This window comes from Molothrus aeneus, chromosome 17 (genome assembly GCF_037042795.1).
Source record: "Molothrus aeneus isolate 106 chromosome 17, BPBGC_Maene_1.0, whole genome shotgun sequence".
Taxonomy (NCBI): Eukaryota; Metazoa; Chordata; class Aves; order Passeriformes; family Icteridae; genus Molothrus; species Molothrus aeneus.
The window spans coordinates 1264356-1284169 of record NC_089662.1 but is presented as its reverse complement, the minus strand read 5'-3'; the positions used below and the strand labels follow the sequence as shown (position 1 = coordinate 1284169).

Sequence of the window (19814 nt, the reverse complement as noted above, 5' to 3'; positions counted from 1 at the left end):
ATGCTGGGAGAACGGGGCAGCACAGCTCCCTCCTGCCCTGTAGGGACACAGCCAGACAGCTGCACCCTCCCACGCAGTGGGGCTGCAGGGCAGGACCACTGCCAGGTGCTGGATGTACCCTCAGCATCCAGCAGCAAGCCACAGCAGGAAGGCCAGTGGCCAATTCCTCCCAGCCCTGGTGGCAACCAGCTGTCCTTGACCACCTGCTCTCATGTGCCAGCCCTTCTCACCTCATCCTTGAAGAGCTTGGCTTGGTCCTCACAACCCGTCAGAGTCTGCACAAAGCTAAAAACCTTGGAATAAATGAGAGAAATGTCAAGACAGAGCAATGATTCTGGCTGGAGACCCCCCTGAGCCCACATCCTCACATTCTGAGCCCTGCAGGGTGCCACAGGGGCAGAGGCTGCAGTTGTTCTGCCCTCCCATTCCAGAGCCCACCCCTGGCCCCAGGCACAGGCACTGGCCTGAGAGGGGCACCCAGAGGGGTCATGGGGACATCAGGGGATCATTAAGATTGGCTGAGCCTTCTGTGATCATCGAGGCCACCACTGACCAGCACTGCCAAGGCCACCACTAAACCATGTCCCCACGTGTCACATCCATACAGCTTTTGAACACTTCCAGGGATGGTGACTCCATCACTGCCCTGGGCAGCTGTGCCAGTGCCTGAGAGCAGGCAGGGGCTGCTGGGGCTGGTGCCTGAGCTCCTCCACCTACTCAGGCCTTAACAGGGGTCACCATGGCTGTCTAACAAAGTGAACAAAGGTAACAATGTCTCCAGCAGACCCCTCCTTGCTAACTCAGGGGACATGGCCACTGAAGTGCCTGGTGCCTGTGCCACGGTGCTGCAGCCAGGCAGGGCACTCTCAGCCACGCTGGCACATCAGGGGCCAGCACAGAGCCGTCCAAAGCACCTCACCTCATCAATGGTCCACTTGGCCACCGTGGCTGCTGTGATGCCAGCCACCCCGGGCAGCAGCTTGCAGTGCTGCTCCCAGCACAGGGACAGGGAGCGGTCGGGGTGGGCGGACAGGGCGGACATGAAGAGCGACTGGTGCACGTTGTCTGAGGAAATAGCTGGGGATAAAGCACAACGTGTGACACGGGGTAAGAGATGAGAACATCCCATGAGGGGAAAAGCAGCTGAGACAAGCTTGGCTTTGCCTTGTTCTTATGACTTTTAATCTCACCCCCAGTGGTGGGGTAGGTGGCAGGACAGCCCATGGTGAAAGGGATCCTGGATGGAATATACATCAGGCATCTGCTTGTCTGCATCAGAACCAAATCAGAGCCAAGCCAACTGTCCAGCATCAGTTTCTGTGTGGCAGCAATAATTTGGCAGTTCTCAACCACACTGAAATTTTGGGGCACAACTTCCCACTATCCCTGTCTGAACAGGACAAAGCACCACAGAAAATACATGCCATAGAGAGGATCCTAATTCCATGCCCTAAAGCACTCAAAGACTCCCAGGCATAACCCCAGAGCCAAATCAAGGGAGCTTTGTGAGCCATGGCACAAGGCAGGGACGTCCCTTATCCATGGCAGCTGACCACAAGCCCCTCACTGGGGCAGACCTGTGGGAGCCAAGGGAGACCCACGCCCAGTACCCCCACCTACCCCAGCTCCTGTAGCCCTGCCCTGCAGTGACACCATGGCAGAGGATGGCACTTACTCTGGAAGTCTTCCTGCTGGATCTTCCGGTACTTTGGAGGTCTCCCTCTAAAGAGACAGGAACACTGATGTCCTGGGCTGGGACTGGCCCAGGGCCCTCCTCCCCAGTGCCCAGAGCACACCTGGGACCCAAAGGGCCCTGACCCAAAGGGCTGACAGCCAAAGCGACAGAGGTGCCCGGCAGAGCTGGCAGGAGCGAGGCCAAGGAGCCTCTGGGGGCTGGTGGCCCCTGCAGGGCAGGCAGTGGTGGCACAGGGGCCCTCCCCGCACGCTGGCTGTGCCCCTACCTCCCGTGGTGCCGAGATTTCTTTCTCTGAGGGAAACCCATGGGGCTCCTCTTGCGCGTCGAGGCCTCGGTGTCAGACAAGTCGGCCTTCAGCCTGCCCTGGTTCTTCTCTGCCAGCGGGCACCCTGAGAGGCAGTAATGGGCTGTGAACCTCCCCGTCACATGGCCTGAGCCATCGCAGCCCGGCGTGGGGCACTTCCTGGAGAACAGAGGGGACACAAGCGTTGGGCCCAGCTTGGAGCAGCGCTGGGGACGAGCCAGCGGGGCCACCCCTCTGCCCCTGAGCACGGGCAGCCACTGCCCTGGCCATGGAAGGCAGAGAAAGATGTGCTGAGCCAATTCCCGTGGCCAGGCTGCTGGGGGCAGGAGCAGGGCACAGCCAGTCCCTCCAGCTACAAACCTTGGCCCTCTGCCATCCCTGCAACCCTGCGCAAGGACCCTGTGTGCTGATTGAGCAGCTCACTGGGGCTCCCAGAGTCTCCATCTTCCCTGGCCCCCACATGCATCCAGACCAGCCTCAGAGCAAGCAGTAAGTGTGTGCCAGGAGTGTGGCCAGCAGAGAAACCCCCAGGAAGCACACCTGCCCTCCCCATCCTCACAGATACTCCACCACACTGGCTCTTCCTGACACCAGCCTAGTGCTGGGGTTGGCACTAGACCCAGCCTGGCTTCCCTTGGAAAGGGTCCCTCAAGTGACTGCCTGAGCTGGAACCATGCACTGCTCCTTCTTGGGACTTGCCTGCTCAAAGCCTGACAGGGAAAGGCATCCAGGAGGGGTGGAGGGAGCAGCATTCTCATAGCTGGTGTCAGTGAACAGCATCTGCACTGTCCTCTGCACAGCCCAGAGGTGCCTGTGGTAGATGGGCACACAGGACACGTTCAGGGGCTCTGGGGCTGCAGGACAGGCACAGGAGGGGCTCACAGGGGTTACTCCAGCTGGGGCCCAGGGGAGCAGGGGGCAGAGCCAGGTGTGGGTGAGTGCATGGAAAGGCTGGGTGCTGGTGGGGGGGCAGGTGAGGAGGAGCAGAGGAAGAGCTGGCCAAGCCTGGCAGGGAAGAAGCTGTGCCCCTGCAGGCTTTGCCAGGGAGCTCACCTGTGGTGAAAGCTGTACTTGGAGCTCTTGGAGTGAGGGATGCTCTTGCAGCCCAGGCTTGGGCAGCCCCCGTGGGCAGAGGAGGCTGGTTCCTTTGGCCCTGCAGGCAGAGGAGAGGAACAGGAGAAAGGCTGTTAAGGCTGCAAGCAGAGGCAGGCAGAGCTAGGGCTCTGGGCTCCCTGCCTGCACCAAACAGGGAGGGCTTTTCCTACTGACAAATCCATGGAGTGGCCTCTCCTCCCTGCCCATTCTCAGCCAGAACCTGCCCTCCCGTTTCTGTGCATGGGCAGGTGGCAGTGACACAGTGTCTGGCGTGCTTGTGCCCTGTGGGGAGGAGCTGACACAGGAGCAGCACTTACTGAGAGGAGGCTGCAATGGGTGTCCTGTTTTTGAGCACCAGCCCATGGGATGGATGTCCGGATGATCCGCATCAATCCAGAAATCATACACGTGGCTCCAGCCATCAAAATGGACCTGAGGAAGCAACTAGAGAGGTCACCCTTCAAAGGCCAGCACACATCTTTGAGGAGCTCTGGAGCCCTCCTAGTTGAGTGCAAGCAGCAGGGTAGAGCTGGAGTGCAGCACAAGGCTCACAAGGCACTCCTGGGGCCAGGCACTGGGACCTGCCCCCATTTGCACACTCCCAGTGAGGGGAAGGGCAGGAGTGAGCCAGCACAGTGCCTGGACACAGGCTCACTGTGCTCCAGTACCCACCTTTATCCTGTGATCTTCCACATCCTCCACACTGGCCACTCGGATGAAGGAAGGAGTCCTCCTGTCCACTGCCTCCAGCTTCATGTTGACCAAGAAGCCGTGGGGCGGGCGCTGGAAGAGCCCAGTCAGGGGGAGCAGGGAGCTTCAGGCTCCTGCCCCCTCGGCAGCTTTCCCAGCACTGTGTCCTCCTCAAGCCCAGCTCCCAGACCTGGCCTGGCCAGGGAAGAGCCATCCCAGCTCACAGTGGCAACAGGAGAAACCAGAAACAGCCCCCTCTGCATTTGAGCTGTCTTTAACAACATGTGCCCTAGGGAAGAAGGTCTCTAAGAGACACATTTTGGGGATCTGTATTGCAACCACGCTTGGCTGGACACGGCTGCTGGTGGTGCAGTTTGAGACAAAAACTAATCAAGCAAACCTAAATTATTTTCCATCACTCAGCTCCTGTTTAGCTGAGAGCACAGTCATACTCCTCATTCTTCCCAATTTTGAACTCTTTGCTCAGGATAGGCCTGACTTCTGAACCCTGGCCTAGGCCTGTGGCAGGAGAATACACAACATCACGGGACTTGTCACAAAAGCAAAGATCTGACAATGAAGAAAACCCAAATTCCTGCCCAGGTGGGGTGGAGCAGATGATGTGACACTCACCACTTTAAAGGCCCAAGCTGGGACAGCAGATGCTCCAGTTTCTTTCAAGTACTTTTCCCAGGTGAAGTTGTCAGGATCAGGATAATCTGGGAGGGGGAAGATGCAGGAGGTGAGACAGGCCTGCAGGAAGTCAGAAAGTACCCCAGAATGCCCCACTGCCTTTGAGGGCCACCCAAGTCTGCTGGGCACACAGGAACCTGAGAGACACCAAGAAGTGCTGCTATTTTCTCATGGCCCATGAAACCCAAAGTGCAAGGAAGCAGAAACAGCTGGGTGTGCACAGACAGCTGGGGTCCCCTCGTATCTCTGAGTGGAGACTTGGCCTAACACAAGCACCATGCTGCACCTGAACATGTGTACAGGAGCCTTGGCAGGAAGTTTGTGTCCCCAGGACCCCCATGTCACGCTGGGAAGCCTGTTCCCAAGGGGATGCACTCCCAGGCTGCACCTGACTGATCATTGACTCACCTTGAGGAGGTGTGAGGGGTTTGCCATGCTCATGACACCATCCAACTGGGTGGATGTATGGACTGCTGGGATCACACCTAGAAAACATAACCAAGCTCTTACACAGGGCCCTCTGTGGGTGTCTCTTCAGCACTGGCCCCCCAAGGCCTTACCAGTAGTCGTAAGTATCATCCCAGTTGTCAAAGTGCACCAGGAAGCGATTGTCCACCACGTCAGTCACTGTGGCCACACAGATCAGGGAGGGGTTCATGCGGTCCACGGCCTCGAGCTTCATGCCCACCTTGAAGCCTGGAGAAGCCTCGTGCTGGCAGGAGAGAGGGGCAGGGCTTTTTCAGAGCTGCAGCCCCAGCTCCTTCCTCACCACTGCCCACGCCTGCTGCAAGTTGGCACCTGCCCAAACCCTCCCAAAACCAGACCCTGTCTGGCCTCCACACAGGCCTGGGGCCACTCAGGCTCCCGGATGGGCAATGTGCTGCCCTGCAAGGAAAGAGGAAGTGGGTGAGTAACTCAGCTGGGCCACACAAAGAAAGAGGAAAAGTGATCTTCAGACCCTCAGGATGTTCTATAACCAGAAAATTCCAAGAAAACTGACACTAGTTCTGCTTTGTCCCAAAACACTTGTTTGTGGTCACAGTCAGCAGTGACCAATGCCTCAGGCACGGCAGGAGGAGATGGGATGGGGCACTTCTCCCTTCCTTGCCTTTATTTCTTAGATCCAGATTCTGTACAAAACACTGCATCACTGTCCTGGTTTAGGGCAAATTTGAGAGAAAACCTCCAAAAAGGGGCCCCTCCAGAAAGTAAACCCACACGTCACCCTAGGACAATCACACACACTGGTGGGGTTGCTGCAGCAATGAACAGCAGGGTTCAGACACAATAAATAACTTGGAGAGGCTGATTTGCCAGTAGGGTGAGTTTCCTCTGCAGCTGACAAAGGAATAATCAGCATTTTCATTCTCCTATATTCCCACTTTCCTTACCCAAGCTTCCATGTGAAAAAAAATGGGCAGACACAGAACCAACAAAGGGACAAAGAGACAAAGGAACTATACTTATGAAACATTAGGTGATATATTTTAGCTAAATAATTGTTGAGAATAGTAGTTACTTCTCATCAATACTTCACATTTAATTGTCCATGAGATCAACCTGGAGGAAATAGAATCAGATCAGCACCAATTCTGGGCATATCAAATGAGTGCCCAAGCTACAGATCCTGAGCAACAAAGTGTGCCACATACTCCTGGCTCTTGAGCACTGTGGGCTTGAGGGGTGTGGGATGGACCAAGCAAAGCCCAGTGCTGGTGGAAGCATTTTGCTCAGCTGGAGGGGAAGAATCACACCTGAACCTGTAGGCTCTGGCAGGAAGGAGATGCTGCTACTCACAGTGTTTCGGACCATGAAGAGGTGCTTAGGAGCTGCCTGAGCTTTTGTTAACTTCAGGTAGTTTGTCCAGCTGAATTCCTCTTCCTTATAACCTACAACCCCTCAGGAAGAGAAATGAGAGCAGTGAGCTCACAGCCAGGAGGATGTGAGGGTGAACCTGGCCATCCCTGAGCCACTGTCACCCTGCCAGCATATCCTGCTGTGGGCAGACAGGATCTGCAGCAGCCCTGGGATGCCCAAAGCCCATGGCTGAGGGCTGATGGGTGCTTTTGAAGGGGTGTTAGGAAACATGAGCAGTGGAGTGGAAATCCAGAGCACAGCTCCTCCTCCAGTCCTGCCTGCCCTGGGGCACAGCTGGTCCAGAGCAACAGGGCTTTGCCACTAAATGGGAGCAAGCAGAGATGGGTGCCTGAAATGTTGTCCTGTGGAACTCCACCAATAAAGCAGCCTCCCTCCGTGGGATGGCCCCATGGAGCCACCCTGTCCCCACCTCAAGCTCTACATTTGGCCCACTCTTCATCCCCCTCCTTCAGCAGGACCCACCACCTGAGCTGAATGAACTCCTTACCTTTGGGGGGCTGGAGTTTGTGCCCTGTCTCCTCAAACCAGCCAGCAGGGTGGATGTCAGGGGAGTCAGCATTCAGCCAGAAGTCGTGGCACTCGGAGTAGCCATCGAAGTGGAGACGCATGCGGTAGCCACACACCTGCCAGCAGGAAGGGGGAGGGAGGAGAAGGAAAGGGCCATGGAGACCTGCTGCTGTCCCTGGCTGAGCATCACACCCCCTCCAACACACCAGCTCAGCACGGGTCACTTTGGGAAGCCAAAAGTCAATCACAGACTGGTGCCCAAACTGGGAGGCACAAACCAGACTCAAAGGGTGACCAGCATGGAACAAGGTCAGTGCAAAGGCACCACAAGCCAGCCCAGAGGAGGGATGTTCAGGCTGGTGCTTTAAATGCCATGGTGGAGAACCTTGCTGGACGCAGCAAGCACAAAAACTCCCTTTTCTGCAGCCTGGCAAGCTGCTGATGCAGGGATTTTGGCTAAATGCCACACTGGCTCCCCAGGGAGCTCTGCAAGGCAAGGCTGGTCCAGCTGCCAGGTGGCTGAGTGGAAAGTGGATCTGCATGGACACAAGAAGAGCAGTGGTATTCCTCCACACCCTCCATCTCAAGTGCTCAGACCTGTCTTAGGGACATCAACTGCTGCCATCATAATCCCTCCTCCTGTGCTGTGTCAGGGTGACAGAGACCAACACAGCTCCACAGTGCTGTGTCCTGTCCCTCCAAGCTGGCAGGGAACTCCCTGCTTTTTTGCCTGAGCTGCTGGAGCAGCAGCTCATCTCCTGCAGTGACAGGCCCTGTCTCCTCCACGGGCCAGCTGGCAGCACCTCCCCTGCCCCAGAGCCTGTGGCTGAGCCAGGAGGAACCAAGGAACAGGGGCACTGGAGGCTCCTTACCTCAGCCACTGTCAGGATGAAGTACATGGATGGGTGCTGTGGGTCGATCCCCTCCAGCTTCATCCCCACTTTAAAGCCATTCTTGTGCTGGGAAGCTACTTGGTACTGGAAACAAAAATTAAACTACAATGTAAAACCAATACAGGGAGTTGGGTCTAGAACCCACCAGGGGAGCATCTACCAGGCAATGGGAGCTGCTGGGACCAAGAGACTGTGGGCCACAGATTATGTTGTCATCCAAATTTTATTTTTTCCCATAGCAAAAAAAAACAGTGTTACACCTCCTTATGGATTTACATCTCTTGCTTTTGGCAGGGCAAGGTGTCCCTGGGGTAAAAGCTGCAGGAGGGGGAGCAGGACACAGGCCTGACTTGTTTGCAGCACAGCCTCAGGAGAGCCCACCTTGCTCCAGGAAGGGCTGGAAAGGCTCCACCACCCTGCCAGAGTCACAGCAGTGTCCTAGGCAAAGGTGGGGTGTTTGGGATGGGGCCAGCACCTGCTGGGGAGTGGGACTCTGGGCAAATCAAAACTGGAGGCTGCCCTGGCACTTCCAGCTGACAACGGGAGCTTGGCTATTGCTCAGAGTCCCGCAAAACAGGGAAGCAAGGAAGAGAGGAGAAGGAGGAGGGGTGGGAAAAAAAAGGGAAAGAAAAGAGAAGATGAAAGAGGGAAAAAGACAGGAAAATCCCAACTCACATCCTGGAAGAGATCTAAAGGGGCAGCGACAGCTTTCTGCTCCTCCAAGTAGGACGCCCAAGACCAGCCTTCTTTCTTCTCCTCACTGGCACCTGAGCGCAGCACAAACGCACACAAACGCTGCTGAGGGGCTGCTCCAGCCCTGCCCCACTCTCACACAGGGTCCTGCATCCCTGCACAGCTGAGCACCATCCTGCCAGAGCCCCTTCTCCAGCGAACCTGGCTGGCCTCACCACGAGGGGCAGAGCCAGGAGCCCCCCGTGACCCAAATGTCCTGAACCGTGTCCTAGTAAGGCACCTGGGCTACTGGAAGGTGTCCCTGCCCATGACAGGGGGTGGGACCAGATGGGCTTTAAGGTCCCTTCCAATGAGCCTGGGACTCCAGGCAGCATGAGGACGAGCCATCAGAACCTGACCAGACCCTCTTCCAGCCAGAACATCTGCTATGTCCACACAGGATGGATTTGTGGCAGCCAGCAGGATCCATATACAGGTCTGGGAATCGTTCCCAGCTGCAAGGGGCTCCTAGACAGTCAAAGCAGCAGCAGGTTCACATCCTAGCTCTGCCATCCTCTGCTCTGAGACAGCCACCTGAGCCTCGTGGCACAGCAAGGCCACCCTGATGCCCTAGAGGTGAGCTTGCCCATGTGACAAAGAAGACAGCATTGTCTCTTCATAGGCAGGGAGGTGACCCTTCATGCCTTTGAGAAGGCCACAAAGGCTTTGCCCAAGACCTGTGAAACACAACCCAAGTCTCTTGCTCTCCAGCTTCTTTGTCTCCCTAATTTGCAGCAGCTGAAGGGACTCCAGGGGTGCTGTGTCTATTCCAGTGCTGAGGAATTCCCAGATACAGATAAGCCATGGCAGACAGCCTCAGGTAGGGCAGGCTAGAAATGCAGGGGAAAAACAGACCAACTCCTTCCTCCCTTGGGCTTAGGGGAAGAGGAAATGGAAAAAAAAATAGAAACTTAAGGAAGAAATTAAAGGTGGACTTAAGTAAGCAAGGTGACTGACCTTGCTTTGCTGACATGTTCAGAGTGAAAAACACTTTTACTATTCCTTAGGACACAGAAAAAATGCCAGGCATGGCTGGGGAATCTGTGAGTACAAGTTCTGCACTTCTGGGGAATGACAAATACGCCAAGAGTAAGAGCATACACTGACTGCTGCACTGAGGCATCCAGGTGTGTATTTTGTTTGCTGAAGTACTTCTAAAATAAGAGAAAATAAAATGCTGAAGTAACAAAGCTCATCACTGCTTACTTGTATGCAGCAGGGAAGGTTATATACTCAGGGATCAGTGAGAAGCAGGTATGATATCTGAGATTCCTTTGTAATGGTGGTTAACTCACTGTAACATCAGGGGTTAATGATACCTGGCCCCTGCCACTGTCCCTGCACTTGGTTATGGCAAGGACTATGAAGTTGGAACGGTTTAATTTTAATATTACTTTGAGTATGACTTTCAGTATTCAAAGACAAATAAATGTCTATTTTCCATAAATGTTTATTTTCATGTTTCCCAAAGTTTTCCTTCACACTGCAGGGAAAAAAAAACAGCCAAGCAAACACTGCATCCCTCAGCTTGTCTCCTTTCCTTCCATGCTGACAGCTCTGCTTTTGAGATCTCTGATACAGAATAAATCCCACAGGATGAGACAACCCCAAATAACATGGCCTCAGTGGCACTGCACCTACATGAGCAAACTTGTGAGCTCCTGATGCCAGGAGGGAAGTTCCCTGTGAGCCAATCCCAAAGGAGGGCAAAGCCACTCGTGGTGCAGTCCTGTTTGTGCTCAGGACAGTGTCCCTGGGAGCAAACACAGTGCCCAGGAGCCAGTAACAAACTGAGCTCCCGAGGGGAGGGACAGGAAGCTCTGTCCAGCAGGGGCCAGTGCCGTGTCTGTAGGGGTGCCCCCTTCCCATGGAGAGAGAGAGAGGAAAGGAGAGAAACGGAAAGAGACAGAGAGAGCAGGATCAAGCAAGCAGAGGAGCTCACAAGCCTTCAGGACCACGTGCCAGCGCATTGCAGTGGGTGTTTGACCCTGCAGGAGCACCAAAGGGGTCCAACCCTGCAGGGGGACCCCCAGCCCCAGCAGCAGTGCTCATCCCACAGCCACCCCGCCCTCCGTACCGTGCTGGCTCCCGTTCCACGCCTCAGCCTCCACATTGCTCATGGCAGAGTCTTCCACCGAGCTTTTCCTCTCTTCCTGCTTTTCCTCCTGACATGAGAACAGACAGAACAGAACCCAGAGGTTTTTGGCTGTGTGCTGTATCCTCACACTGGTGCCCAGGGCCATAGTGCACCCCCATGAGATCCACAGTGTGACCAATGCCTGGCCCAGAGATGGACTGCCAGAGAATCTGGTGATGGGAGCTTGCAGGGCTCACTGGCAGCAATCACACCTGGACTGGACCTGCTACAGTCAGGGCTGGCAAGCAGAGCTTCCTTACCTTGTCAAAGTCTCTCCCCTCCTCAGGACACCCAGCACACAGACAGACACTCTCCTACTGCAACCCTTACTGTGGTGGCCTGGACTCAAGAGAGCAGCTGAGAGGGGTCAGTGCCTACAGCCCAGCCTGGAGAGTCTGGCACTGCCCAGGCCTCAGTGCTCCACATGCCAAACAACCAGCCCTCATCTCCACACATTCAAGTCTTTTTGGCATTTTGGCCAACCTGTTTCCCTTTTGACCTGCAGCTGCCAGAGCCCTGAGCAGCATGATGAGATCTGTGCACACAGGGCTGGCCTCCAGCCCCCTGAACACTGGCTGCACCCACCCCCTCCCTGTCTTTGTCCTACCATTTGCTCAGACTCATATTCTTCCTCTGAGGGGCTCTGATAGTCCTTCCTCTTTCGTTTCTTCACAGGCTTGAGGATTTCAGTGGCATTGGTGCTGCTGGCAGAGTTTTCCACAATGACAGACCTGCACAGAGGGAGGAAGGTCCAAGCACTGCAGCCAGTGCAGCACGGTGACACTGCCTGGGGTGTCAGCAAGGGAGGGGCTGCTGGACAATCACTGTCCCCCCATTTCTTACTCATACGTGCCCCCACCCCTGCTGTGGGGGGATGTACGCACACAAGTTGCCAAGAGTTAGAGCCAGGGACAGGCCAGAGTCACCCTCACACACTTGGATGTTAGAAACCTGAACCCAGGGATGAATCAAAAGGGATCTAGTTTAGTAGCAAGGATCTAGTTTAGTAGCAGGGCTCTAAGCTGCACCAGAGATCCTGGAAAACAAGTCCTGAGAGTCACACGCTGGTCAGGAGTAGGGCTGGAAATGCCCCTGTGACTTGTGACCTTCCACTGCTGCTCAGCCTGGAAGCCACTGCAGCAACCTCCAGCTCCAGCAGATATATGTTTACAAGGCCACACATTGGGCAGGAGAAAATCTGGCTCCCTTGGGAAGTTTTCCTCCCCCAGCCTGCCTCCAGGATTAAGTGGAACACGCAGGACCCCCAGCACCTGCCAGAGGCGCTCCCATCCCTCGCTGGAGCATGTGGGGCAGGGCAGAGGGATGGACAGGGCACAGAGCCCCCTTCCTTTACCTCTCTTTGAACTGCTGGTGGCAGTGCTCGCTGCAGAAGCCCCTGCCCTCGCGGGCGCCGTCCCACACGTGTCTGCGGCCGCAGGTATCGCAGTGGCACAGCCCTTCTGCCGCGGGCTGCTCGGGCACGTCTGCGACAGCAGGAGCAGCAGTGAGCCACCCCGAAGGACAGCAGACAGACAGACATCTGCCTCACCCACGGAGACACCAGGCAGCATCTGCTGGATGCTGGTACCCACCCCACAAGTGCCACCACGGTGCCCTTACCCTGAGCCACAGTAGGATTGTCTCTGCTGGGCGGTGCCACCTCGGAGTCCCCATCTTTGTCTGTGTGAGCCTCCTTCACAGCTTCCACAGGAGGCAGCTTATCAGCACTCACCACCTTCAGCGTGCCGTACTCATTTATCCGGAACTGGCAACGAACAAAAAGCAAGGAAAGAGTTCAGCAGGACAGACATGCAACTGGTGGTTGTTCTGCAAATGAGGGACAGGGATGGTCATCAGTGTGTCTGACTAGAGGACAACTCTTCTGAGCACAGACGTGAGCACAGCACCCCAGGCCCTGTGAAGGTGCCCTGCCTGCAGCCTGTGCTGGGCACTCAGCTGGAGCTGGCAGGTGGGGGACTGGAGGATGAGGTGTCCTGAGGCTGAGCCACAGCTGAGAAATGGGTGCATTTTCTGCAAGCTGTCATGCACTGAGGGTACCCTTGAGGCACCTGCTGCCAGATGAGCACAAGGCTGCTGCTCCCAGGGTGAGGGCAGGAGCTGGGGCAGAGCCAAGCCCACAGTATAGATTGGAAGAGAAGATGTCCTGCACAGCACGTAGCACTCCTGTGCCTCCTTGTGCAGGACAGAGCTGCTGCAGCCCCCAGGCACCTCTGTGAGCTCTGTGCTAAGCTGCCAGGATGGCAGGGCCACAGGGATGGGGCAGGAGAAGAGCTGGGGCAGCTGAGGGATCCTCCAGCTGGGATGCAGGGGGGCCAGGGCACATCCTGGTGCTCCCTGCCTGGCACAGGCTGAAGGATTTATGAGCACAAGCAGCTGTGGGGAGAGGCAGAGGCTCAAACCCAGCGGCCCAGGGCTACACTTACCCGCAGGTTACTCCCAGGCAAAGTTGCCACTCCATCTTTCCACTCCAGCACACGGACTGTGCTGCAGGTCTGCACCCCGCTGATCTGGGGAATGACAGCAGCAGTGATGGGCTCATTCCCTGCTCCCCTGTCTGGCCTCTCGGCCCCTGTGCTCCTCTGGGGCTCCCGGGGGAATCGCTGGATTTCTAAGGTGCTCGTGGGAAGGTTGATGGCAGTGGCGTTTGCTTGAGAAGGGAAGAAAGGAGACAAACAACCAGAGGCATACACAGAACACTTCACTGATGCAAACAAGGCTCAAAAGCAGCCCAGGATCCCAGAGGACATGGCCTCCCAGGTGAGGGCTCTGCTGTGGGCCAAAGCACAAAGGAAGCAGAGAGACGCAAAAAAATCTGTAGCCGGTGATGGCTCATGCTGGGGGGGAGGCACCCAACACAATCCCCATTCAAGGGTTTCCACTTCAGCCTGATCTCAGACTGTTTCTGTGCCTGATGTGACAGCAGTTTGCTCCTGCACTGCAGCTTCCAGTTTAGTTACATTTCAAAGGAACACACTGTGCAACCCAGGGCCTCTCTGCAATGAGAACTGAGGCACCGGGAAAAATTGGGAGATCTGCTTCTAGAGAACAGCCCTGATCTCACCCAACACACAACCATGCTTTGCTCAAACACCTCCTCAAAGACATTGGTCAGCTGCTCAAAATTGTCCAAATTTTCAAGAAGGGTAAGAAGGATGACCCTGATAATTACAGGCCTGTCAGTCTCACTACAGTGCTTGGTAAAATTAGGGAGAAGGTTATTCTGGGAGTTACTGAAAAACACTGGAGAGACAAGGCAGTCCTTGGTCACAGCCAATACAGGTTCACAAGGGGAAGACCTGGTTAACCAGCTGAATTTCCCTTTATGGAAAGGTCACCCCACTAAGCTGACCAAGAAAGGCAATAGATGTGAGTTTTAGGATTTTAGCAAAACCTTGATGCTGCCTCTCACAGTGGCCTTCTGGACAAAGTGTCCAGTACAGAGCTCATCCAGTCCACTGTCCATTGGGTGAACAACTGGATGATGGCTCTCCTGCAGCTGGGCTCAAAGCCTTACAGGAACTGGGTGCACATCAGGCTGGTGGCCATCACCAGTGGGGCTCCTCAGGGTTTAGGGCCAGTGCTCCGAAATTTTTTATGGATTTTTTATAAATAATCTGGATGCAGAATGTCCATAAACTAATTTTATAGATGATACTAAATTAGGAGGAGCTGTGGACACCCTTGAGGGTAGAGAGGCCTTACACAGAGATCTGGATAGACCAGACAGCTGGGCAATCCAACCACCATGTGCATGAAACCAGAGTAACACCTTTATTCTGTACCTAGGATGGGATAATCCTGAAAAATTGTATGGTTGGGGAGCAAGACTGGGGAGCTATTGTGGGGAAGGGGCTCAGGGGCTTTGGGCTGAGGGCAAGTGGAACAGGAGCCAGCAGTGCCCTGGCAGCTCCAAGGGGACATCAGGGGGTGGTGACTGTCCTGCTCTGATCTGCTCTGGGGCAGCCTCACCTCCAGTCCTGGGGACAGTTTGGGCCCCTCAACACACCAAGGACAGCTGAGAGCTGGAGCTGTGTCTAGAGGAGGGGACCAGGATGGTGAAAGGTCCAAGGGCAGGACTTGGGAGGAGCAGCTGAGGCCACCTGGCCCGTTCAGCCGGGAGGAGAGAAGCTGAGGGGTGACCCCATTGCTGTCTGCACCTTCCTCCCGGGGGCAGTGCTGATCTCCCCCTCCTGGGACCAGCAATGGACCCGAGGAGATGGAACAAAGCTGCCTCAGGGCAGCTTCAGGTGGGACATTAGGGAAAGGTTCCTCACCCAGAGGCTGCCCAGTGCCTGGAAGAGGCTCCCCAGGGAAGCACCAAGTTCAGGGAGTGTGTGGACAACACTCAGTCCCTATGGTTTCATTGTAGGTGCTCCTGCCAGGAGCAGGGTTTTGGACTCAATGATCCTTATGGATTCCCTCCAGCTTCAGCTATTCTGGGATTCCCTGCTAATGCAGCAGCCCAGGAGCCCACAGCCCTGCAGAGCAGGCACCAGCACACTGTACTGCCCTGGCTCAGGACCCCTCCCATCAGGGCCTCAGTTTAAAGCTCAGGAAGATTTGATTGACCACAAACAGTCCAAGTGATGTGGGATAGCCACAGAGAACATCCAAGATGGCAACAGCAGCTTGTCTTTGCCTCCCAAGGTTTGGGAGGAGCACAGCTCCACATACCTGGTATGATGAAGGCAGTGGTGGGCAGGTGGGTGCTCTGCACCGTGCTTTCAGTGGTGACCACGTGGACACTGACCTCCCCAGCAGCACTGCCCTTGGAGCTCCTCACCACCTCCATCTCCCCCCTGCTGTCCATCACCTTGCCTGGGCACACAGCGAGGCCCTGCAGGGCAGCAGGGAAGAAATCAAGTTGGGTACCAGTATAAACACAACAAAGGAGCGAGAAAGTGACTGCACAGGATGGTCTCTCCCAGCAGAAACCCCTGGAAGATGCATTCAAGGTCCACTAAACCCACATGAAGGTCACAGCATGCCCCATGCAAGCCCCTGTTGTGAGGTCCCAGCTCAGAGCCTGCAAATGCTGTGGGTTTTTTCTCACCTGGCACCACCATAAGATGGCACGAGCACAGGTCCACCACAAGCTGCTCCTGGCTCCCACAGGGGCCCACAATGACAGACTGTGACTGAGGGCTGCCAAATCCCACCCTGGAGCAGGCAGAGCTCCCGGCAGATCCCCTTCCCGTTCTCCCGTCCGAGTGTCACCTTGATCTTGCAACTGGCTGCAAGAGAATTTCACAAGTGACAGCAGTTACTGGGGGTGTGACTTACTGGGGGGAACTTGATGTCCCTGTACCCCACCTGAGTTTCTCATGGGACTGGTGACGTATTCTATTTGCCATCTGGATGGCAGTTGTCTTCTGTTAACTGGGCAGTTGTAGTTTTCCTTATCTCTTCCACACCCACTCCTCCCTCTGGGAGGGGAGGAGGAACATCTGCTGATAACAGCTACTGAATGTCACTGCATGGCTGAGAAGAACTACAGCACCCCAGTGGGAGATGCTCCGCCCAGAGGGAGGAGCCAAGCATTGCTACCCAGATACAATCTGGAGATTCTGGAACACCAGCACAGCTTCTCCACTGGATTTCCCAGAGGAACAGCAGCTGCCTCTTCTTCCACTGGATCTTCAGAGGCAGAATACGTCCTTCTCTACAGGACCCCCTTGCTCCAACAGAACCACACCTGACACTGCAGGAGGGCTGCAGCCACATTTCCAATTGGACTGCCACCAACACCCTGACCCACAGGGTGTTCTGACCCTGTCAGTATTGTTTTAGTTTAGTGCATTGTTTATTTTATGCTTTTATTTTCTTCCCTATTAAAGAACTGTTATTTTCTGCTCCCATATGTTTTGCCCGAGAGCCCCTTAATTTAAAAATGACAACAATTCGGACCTGGTGGTGGGGGGATTCACATTCTCCATTTCAGGGGAGGCTTTTGCCTTCCTTAGCAGGCACCTGCCTTTCCAAACCAAGACACTGTCTAGCCATGAATCTCAAGGAGGAAGCAAAATGTCAGGGCCTCGAGGGCACCACTGGCCCTGGCTGGCTGTGAGCAGCCCCCAGCCATGGGCCCAGGGGCTCCACGTGTCAGCAGCCCCCTCTCCAAAGCACCTGCTGCCAGGATGGAGGCAGGGCCACAGAGAGGACCACAGCCATGTCCTGGCCCCTCCTGATGCAATTTGCATTTGAAAGGAAAGACATCCATGTGGAAAACAGGATACTCATTTCAGTGAAGCAGGGTTAGCTAAGAATTGGGCTACAAAGGACAAAGTCTGGAATTTTAAAACTTGAGGCATTCACATAAAGGTGTTACAATCAGAGGGCACAGAGTGGGAAGGTGTGATCACGTTGAGGGGGGGATCTACTTCTCCCAGTTTTGTCAGGTTTGTGACCAGAAACACCCGATGCTCAACTGGCAAACAGCACAGACCTTTCAGGCTCTCCAGGTGCAGAAAAGCACTGTTAAGTGTCAAAACAGCTGAAGGAACTGAAAAACTAATCTGGACAACAGACTCCAAGTGAAAGTCAAAATGGATTTAGCACCCAGCCTGTTTCCTAATACCCAGTAGGAATCTATCTGCTTTTTTTGGCACTTAAATCCAGTCAATCCTTGATTCATCATTGGGTCAAATATTTCAAGGACAACTCTTCATTTTGTGGGAACTTTTGCCTTTTTTTTAAATTCAAACAGAACTTGGGACTGGAAATGCCTAGAAAGGAAGAGAACTAGATCCAGTGTTCAGGTTCATGATGCTCCACCTGAGTTTCTCACAGTCTCTGATGTGAACACAAAAGCAAATACTTGCACAGGAAATGTGAAGCAGTAGTCAACATTATGGTTTCATTTTGGGTGCCAGGAGCAGAGAGTTGGACTTGATGGTCCTTAGGTGTCCTTTCCAGCTTGAGATATTCTGTGGTTGTGATTCACTCTCCAAATCCTTACAGGACTAGGCTGATGCTGTGGACACTGTGAGCTCAGTGTGAACAGAATGAATTTGGATTAGAGATTGTGGTGCTGCTCTTTAAACTGGAAAAGCTAAACAACTGAGATTTAGACCTTAACCTCCAGACAAGCCCTCCTCCAGCAGCCTCCTGGGAAAGGCCTCTCTGCAGCCAAGGGCACGTCCCAGCACTGGGGCAGCCCAGCTCAGAGGGTTGGGAGCCCTCCAAGAGGCAGAGGAGCCCATCCAGCCCACGGCCCTGCCCTGCTGTTGGACTCAGTGATCTTACAGGTCCTCTACAACCTGAACAATGCCACCATTCTCCCACCAACTGTGCCTCCTGCTCCCTCAGCAGAAGTGTGAGTGCATTCCCCAGCACCCCTGGCTGGAGCAACTTCTGTGGTGCTGGTGGAAACCTCTCCCTAACTCCTTGTCCCAACTCCTGCCCTCTGAGCACACGTGGAGCACAAATTCTATTCCAAGCCCAAAACTGTTCCAAGGCCACACATAAGCAGCAAGAACAATGTTGGTGTGAACTTGTAAGCACACTCTTGCCACAGCTGAAACTCAGCAGCTCCCAGGGCTCTCCCACCTCTTGCCAGGGGCTTCCATGGTGTCAGACAGGAATTTCCCACCAACACTGCTCCCATCAGCCATAGCACACACTGGTAAAGTTTTAACTCAGCATTCCTGGGGTAACCCTCACATGTGTGGGCATGGCACAATACCTGGGCTGCAGAGCTCCATCCCCACCTGGAGGACTGAGAATCAGGATTGGAGATGTTGTTTGCAGCTCACAGTTTTTTAAATTCTGGTATAAAACCCCTTGGAAGGACACTATACTAATCAGTACTATCCCAAATATAAACACAAATATTTTACTGTAAAAAGTGTTTCCCAATGAGTGAAACCACCATATAAAGATACAAGTATTAGTAATAATTCAACTACCAAAAATCTCTCTAAAAACAAAACATTTAAAAATGTCAATCAAATTCTATCTACAAAGTCATCAGCTGATTCCCCAATGATTCAAAGTTTTAGAAATTGTTAGTAATAAACTCATAACTGTTGTTTCTGCTTTCTATAAGTAATACCAATAAATCATAGCTATTGTTAATATTACATAAATGTTTAAAAAATATTAACCCCTTCAAACACTTACTACTAATATATTACTTATATAATGTAAATTCACTAATTTTTGTCATAAAAACAACCTGCTGTGAAGTATCCCAGGTCAGGAGTGCTACACAAGGAAAAGCTGTGACTTGCCCAAGCACCACTGCCACAGCAGGAGAAAGGCACTTTGATAACCCTGCTCCTTCTGGGAGCAGAGAAGAGGTCATGGAGGGGGTGCCCAGAGCTCAGACAGCTCTGGTGGGCTCAGCCCCTGGAGCCAGAGCCCAGGCAGGAACCACTGCCCCAGAGATCCCTTCAGGGGATCCTGCAAGCCCTGGAGCGACCCAGATCATCACAGGGTAATTCAGGAACCCCGAGGGTTTGTAATTCAGCCTTCTGCTCCCAGCAGGGTGGGATCACACCAGGCTGCTCAGGGCTTTAGCCAGCCTGGTCTTTACCCAGCCTGGTCTTTATCCAGCCTGGTCTTTATCCAGTCTACCAGAATGCAAATCTGCAAATTAGCACAACAATTAGCAAGCCAAACTCACACTTTTCCTTGGGTGTTAGGAAAGGGTTTTAACCCCAGAGGGTGGTCAGGCATTGAACAGACTCCCCAGGAGAGCTCCAGGAGCATTTGGACAAAGCTCTCAGGCATGGGGTGGGATTGCTGGGGTGTCTGTGCAGGGCCAGGAGTTGGACCAGGATCCTTATGCTCAGGATATTCTATGATTTGTTCTGCTGATTGCCCTAGCTATTGAACAAAAGCTTTATTTATCTTTTTTTTAGCTGTTGTCTTAAAAAGCTTTTGGCCTACACATGTCCCAGTGGCATCTGATAAAGCTCTGCCCACCCAGACAAACCAGAATCAGGCTGCTCAGCAGCCTTGAAACCCCCCACTCCCCAAACCAGCTTTTAAAAGAGCAACAGTGGAGCTGCAGCTGTTTTGGCCCAAACAGTGAGGCCCTGAGCTCTCCATTTTTCCTGGTATTGGGTGTAACTCCACATCTTACAGAGGGTGCAGGTGAGCCCCACTCCTCAGCCAGCTGCCCATCCAATCCTCAAGGACTCCTCACATCCACTCCTCACTTCT

At 54.1% G+C, this 19814-nt stretch overlaps 1 protein-coding gene across 2 annotated transcripts in view; it reads right to left on the bottom strand.

The window, feature by feature from the left end:
* Nucleotides 1-19814, bottom strand: part of L3MBTL1 (L3MBTL histone methyl-lysine binding protein 1) — a 28262-nt gene that overhangs the window by 5070 nt on the left and 3378 nt on the right. The window contains exons 2-22 of one of the 2 annotated variants that reach the window (XM_066561361.1): nucleotides 15700-15880; nucleotides 15321-15483; nucleotides 13070-13293; nucleotides 12246-12390; nucleotides 11980-12109; nucleotides 11233-11356; nucleotides 10566-10653; nucleotides 8432-8523; nucleotides 7736-7840; nucleotides 6844-6979; nucleotides 6276-6376; nucleotides 5039-5190; nucleotides 4887-4963; nucleotides 4419-4504; nucleotides 3768-3878; nucleotides 3413-3527; nucleotides 3054-3153; nucleotides 1962-2159; nucleotides 1676-1722; nucleotides 920-1077; nucleotides 231-293 (exon numbers count right to left, since the gene is read on the bottom strand). In XM_066561361.1, coding sequence (XP_066417458.1) covers nucleotides 231-293; nucleotides 920-1077; nucleotides 1676-1722; nucleotides 1962-2159; nucleotides 3054-3153; nucleotides 3413-3527; nucleotides 3768-3878; nucleotides 4419-4504; nucleotides 4887-4963; nucleotides 5039-5190; nucleotides 6276-6376; nucleotides 6844-6979; nucleotides 7736-7840; nucleotides 8432-8523; nucleotides 10566-10653; nucleotides 11233-11356; nucleotides 11980-12109; nucleotides 12246-12390; nucleotides 13070-13293; nucleotides 15321-15456 — 2388 coding nt within the window. In that variant the 5' untranslated portion in view covers nucleotides 15457-15483; nucleotides 15700-15880. The remainder of the gene's footprint in view (nucleotides 1-230; nucleotides 294-919; nucleotides 1078-1675; nucleotides 1723-1961; nucleotides 2160-3053; nucleotides 3154-3412; nucleotides 3528-3767; nucleotides 3879-4418; nucleotides 4505-4886; nucleotides 4964-5038; nucleotides 5191-6275; nucleotides 6377-6843; nucleotides 6980-7735; nucleotides 7841-8431; nucleotides 8524-10565; nucleotides 10654-11232; nucleotides 11357-11979; nucleotides 12110-12245; nucleotides 12391-13069; nucleotides 13294-15320; nucleotides 15484-15699; nucleotides 15881-19814) is intronic. The other variant, XM_066561362.1, reaches the window with a different exon arrangement.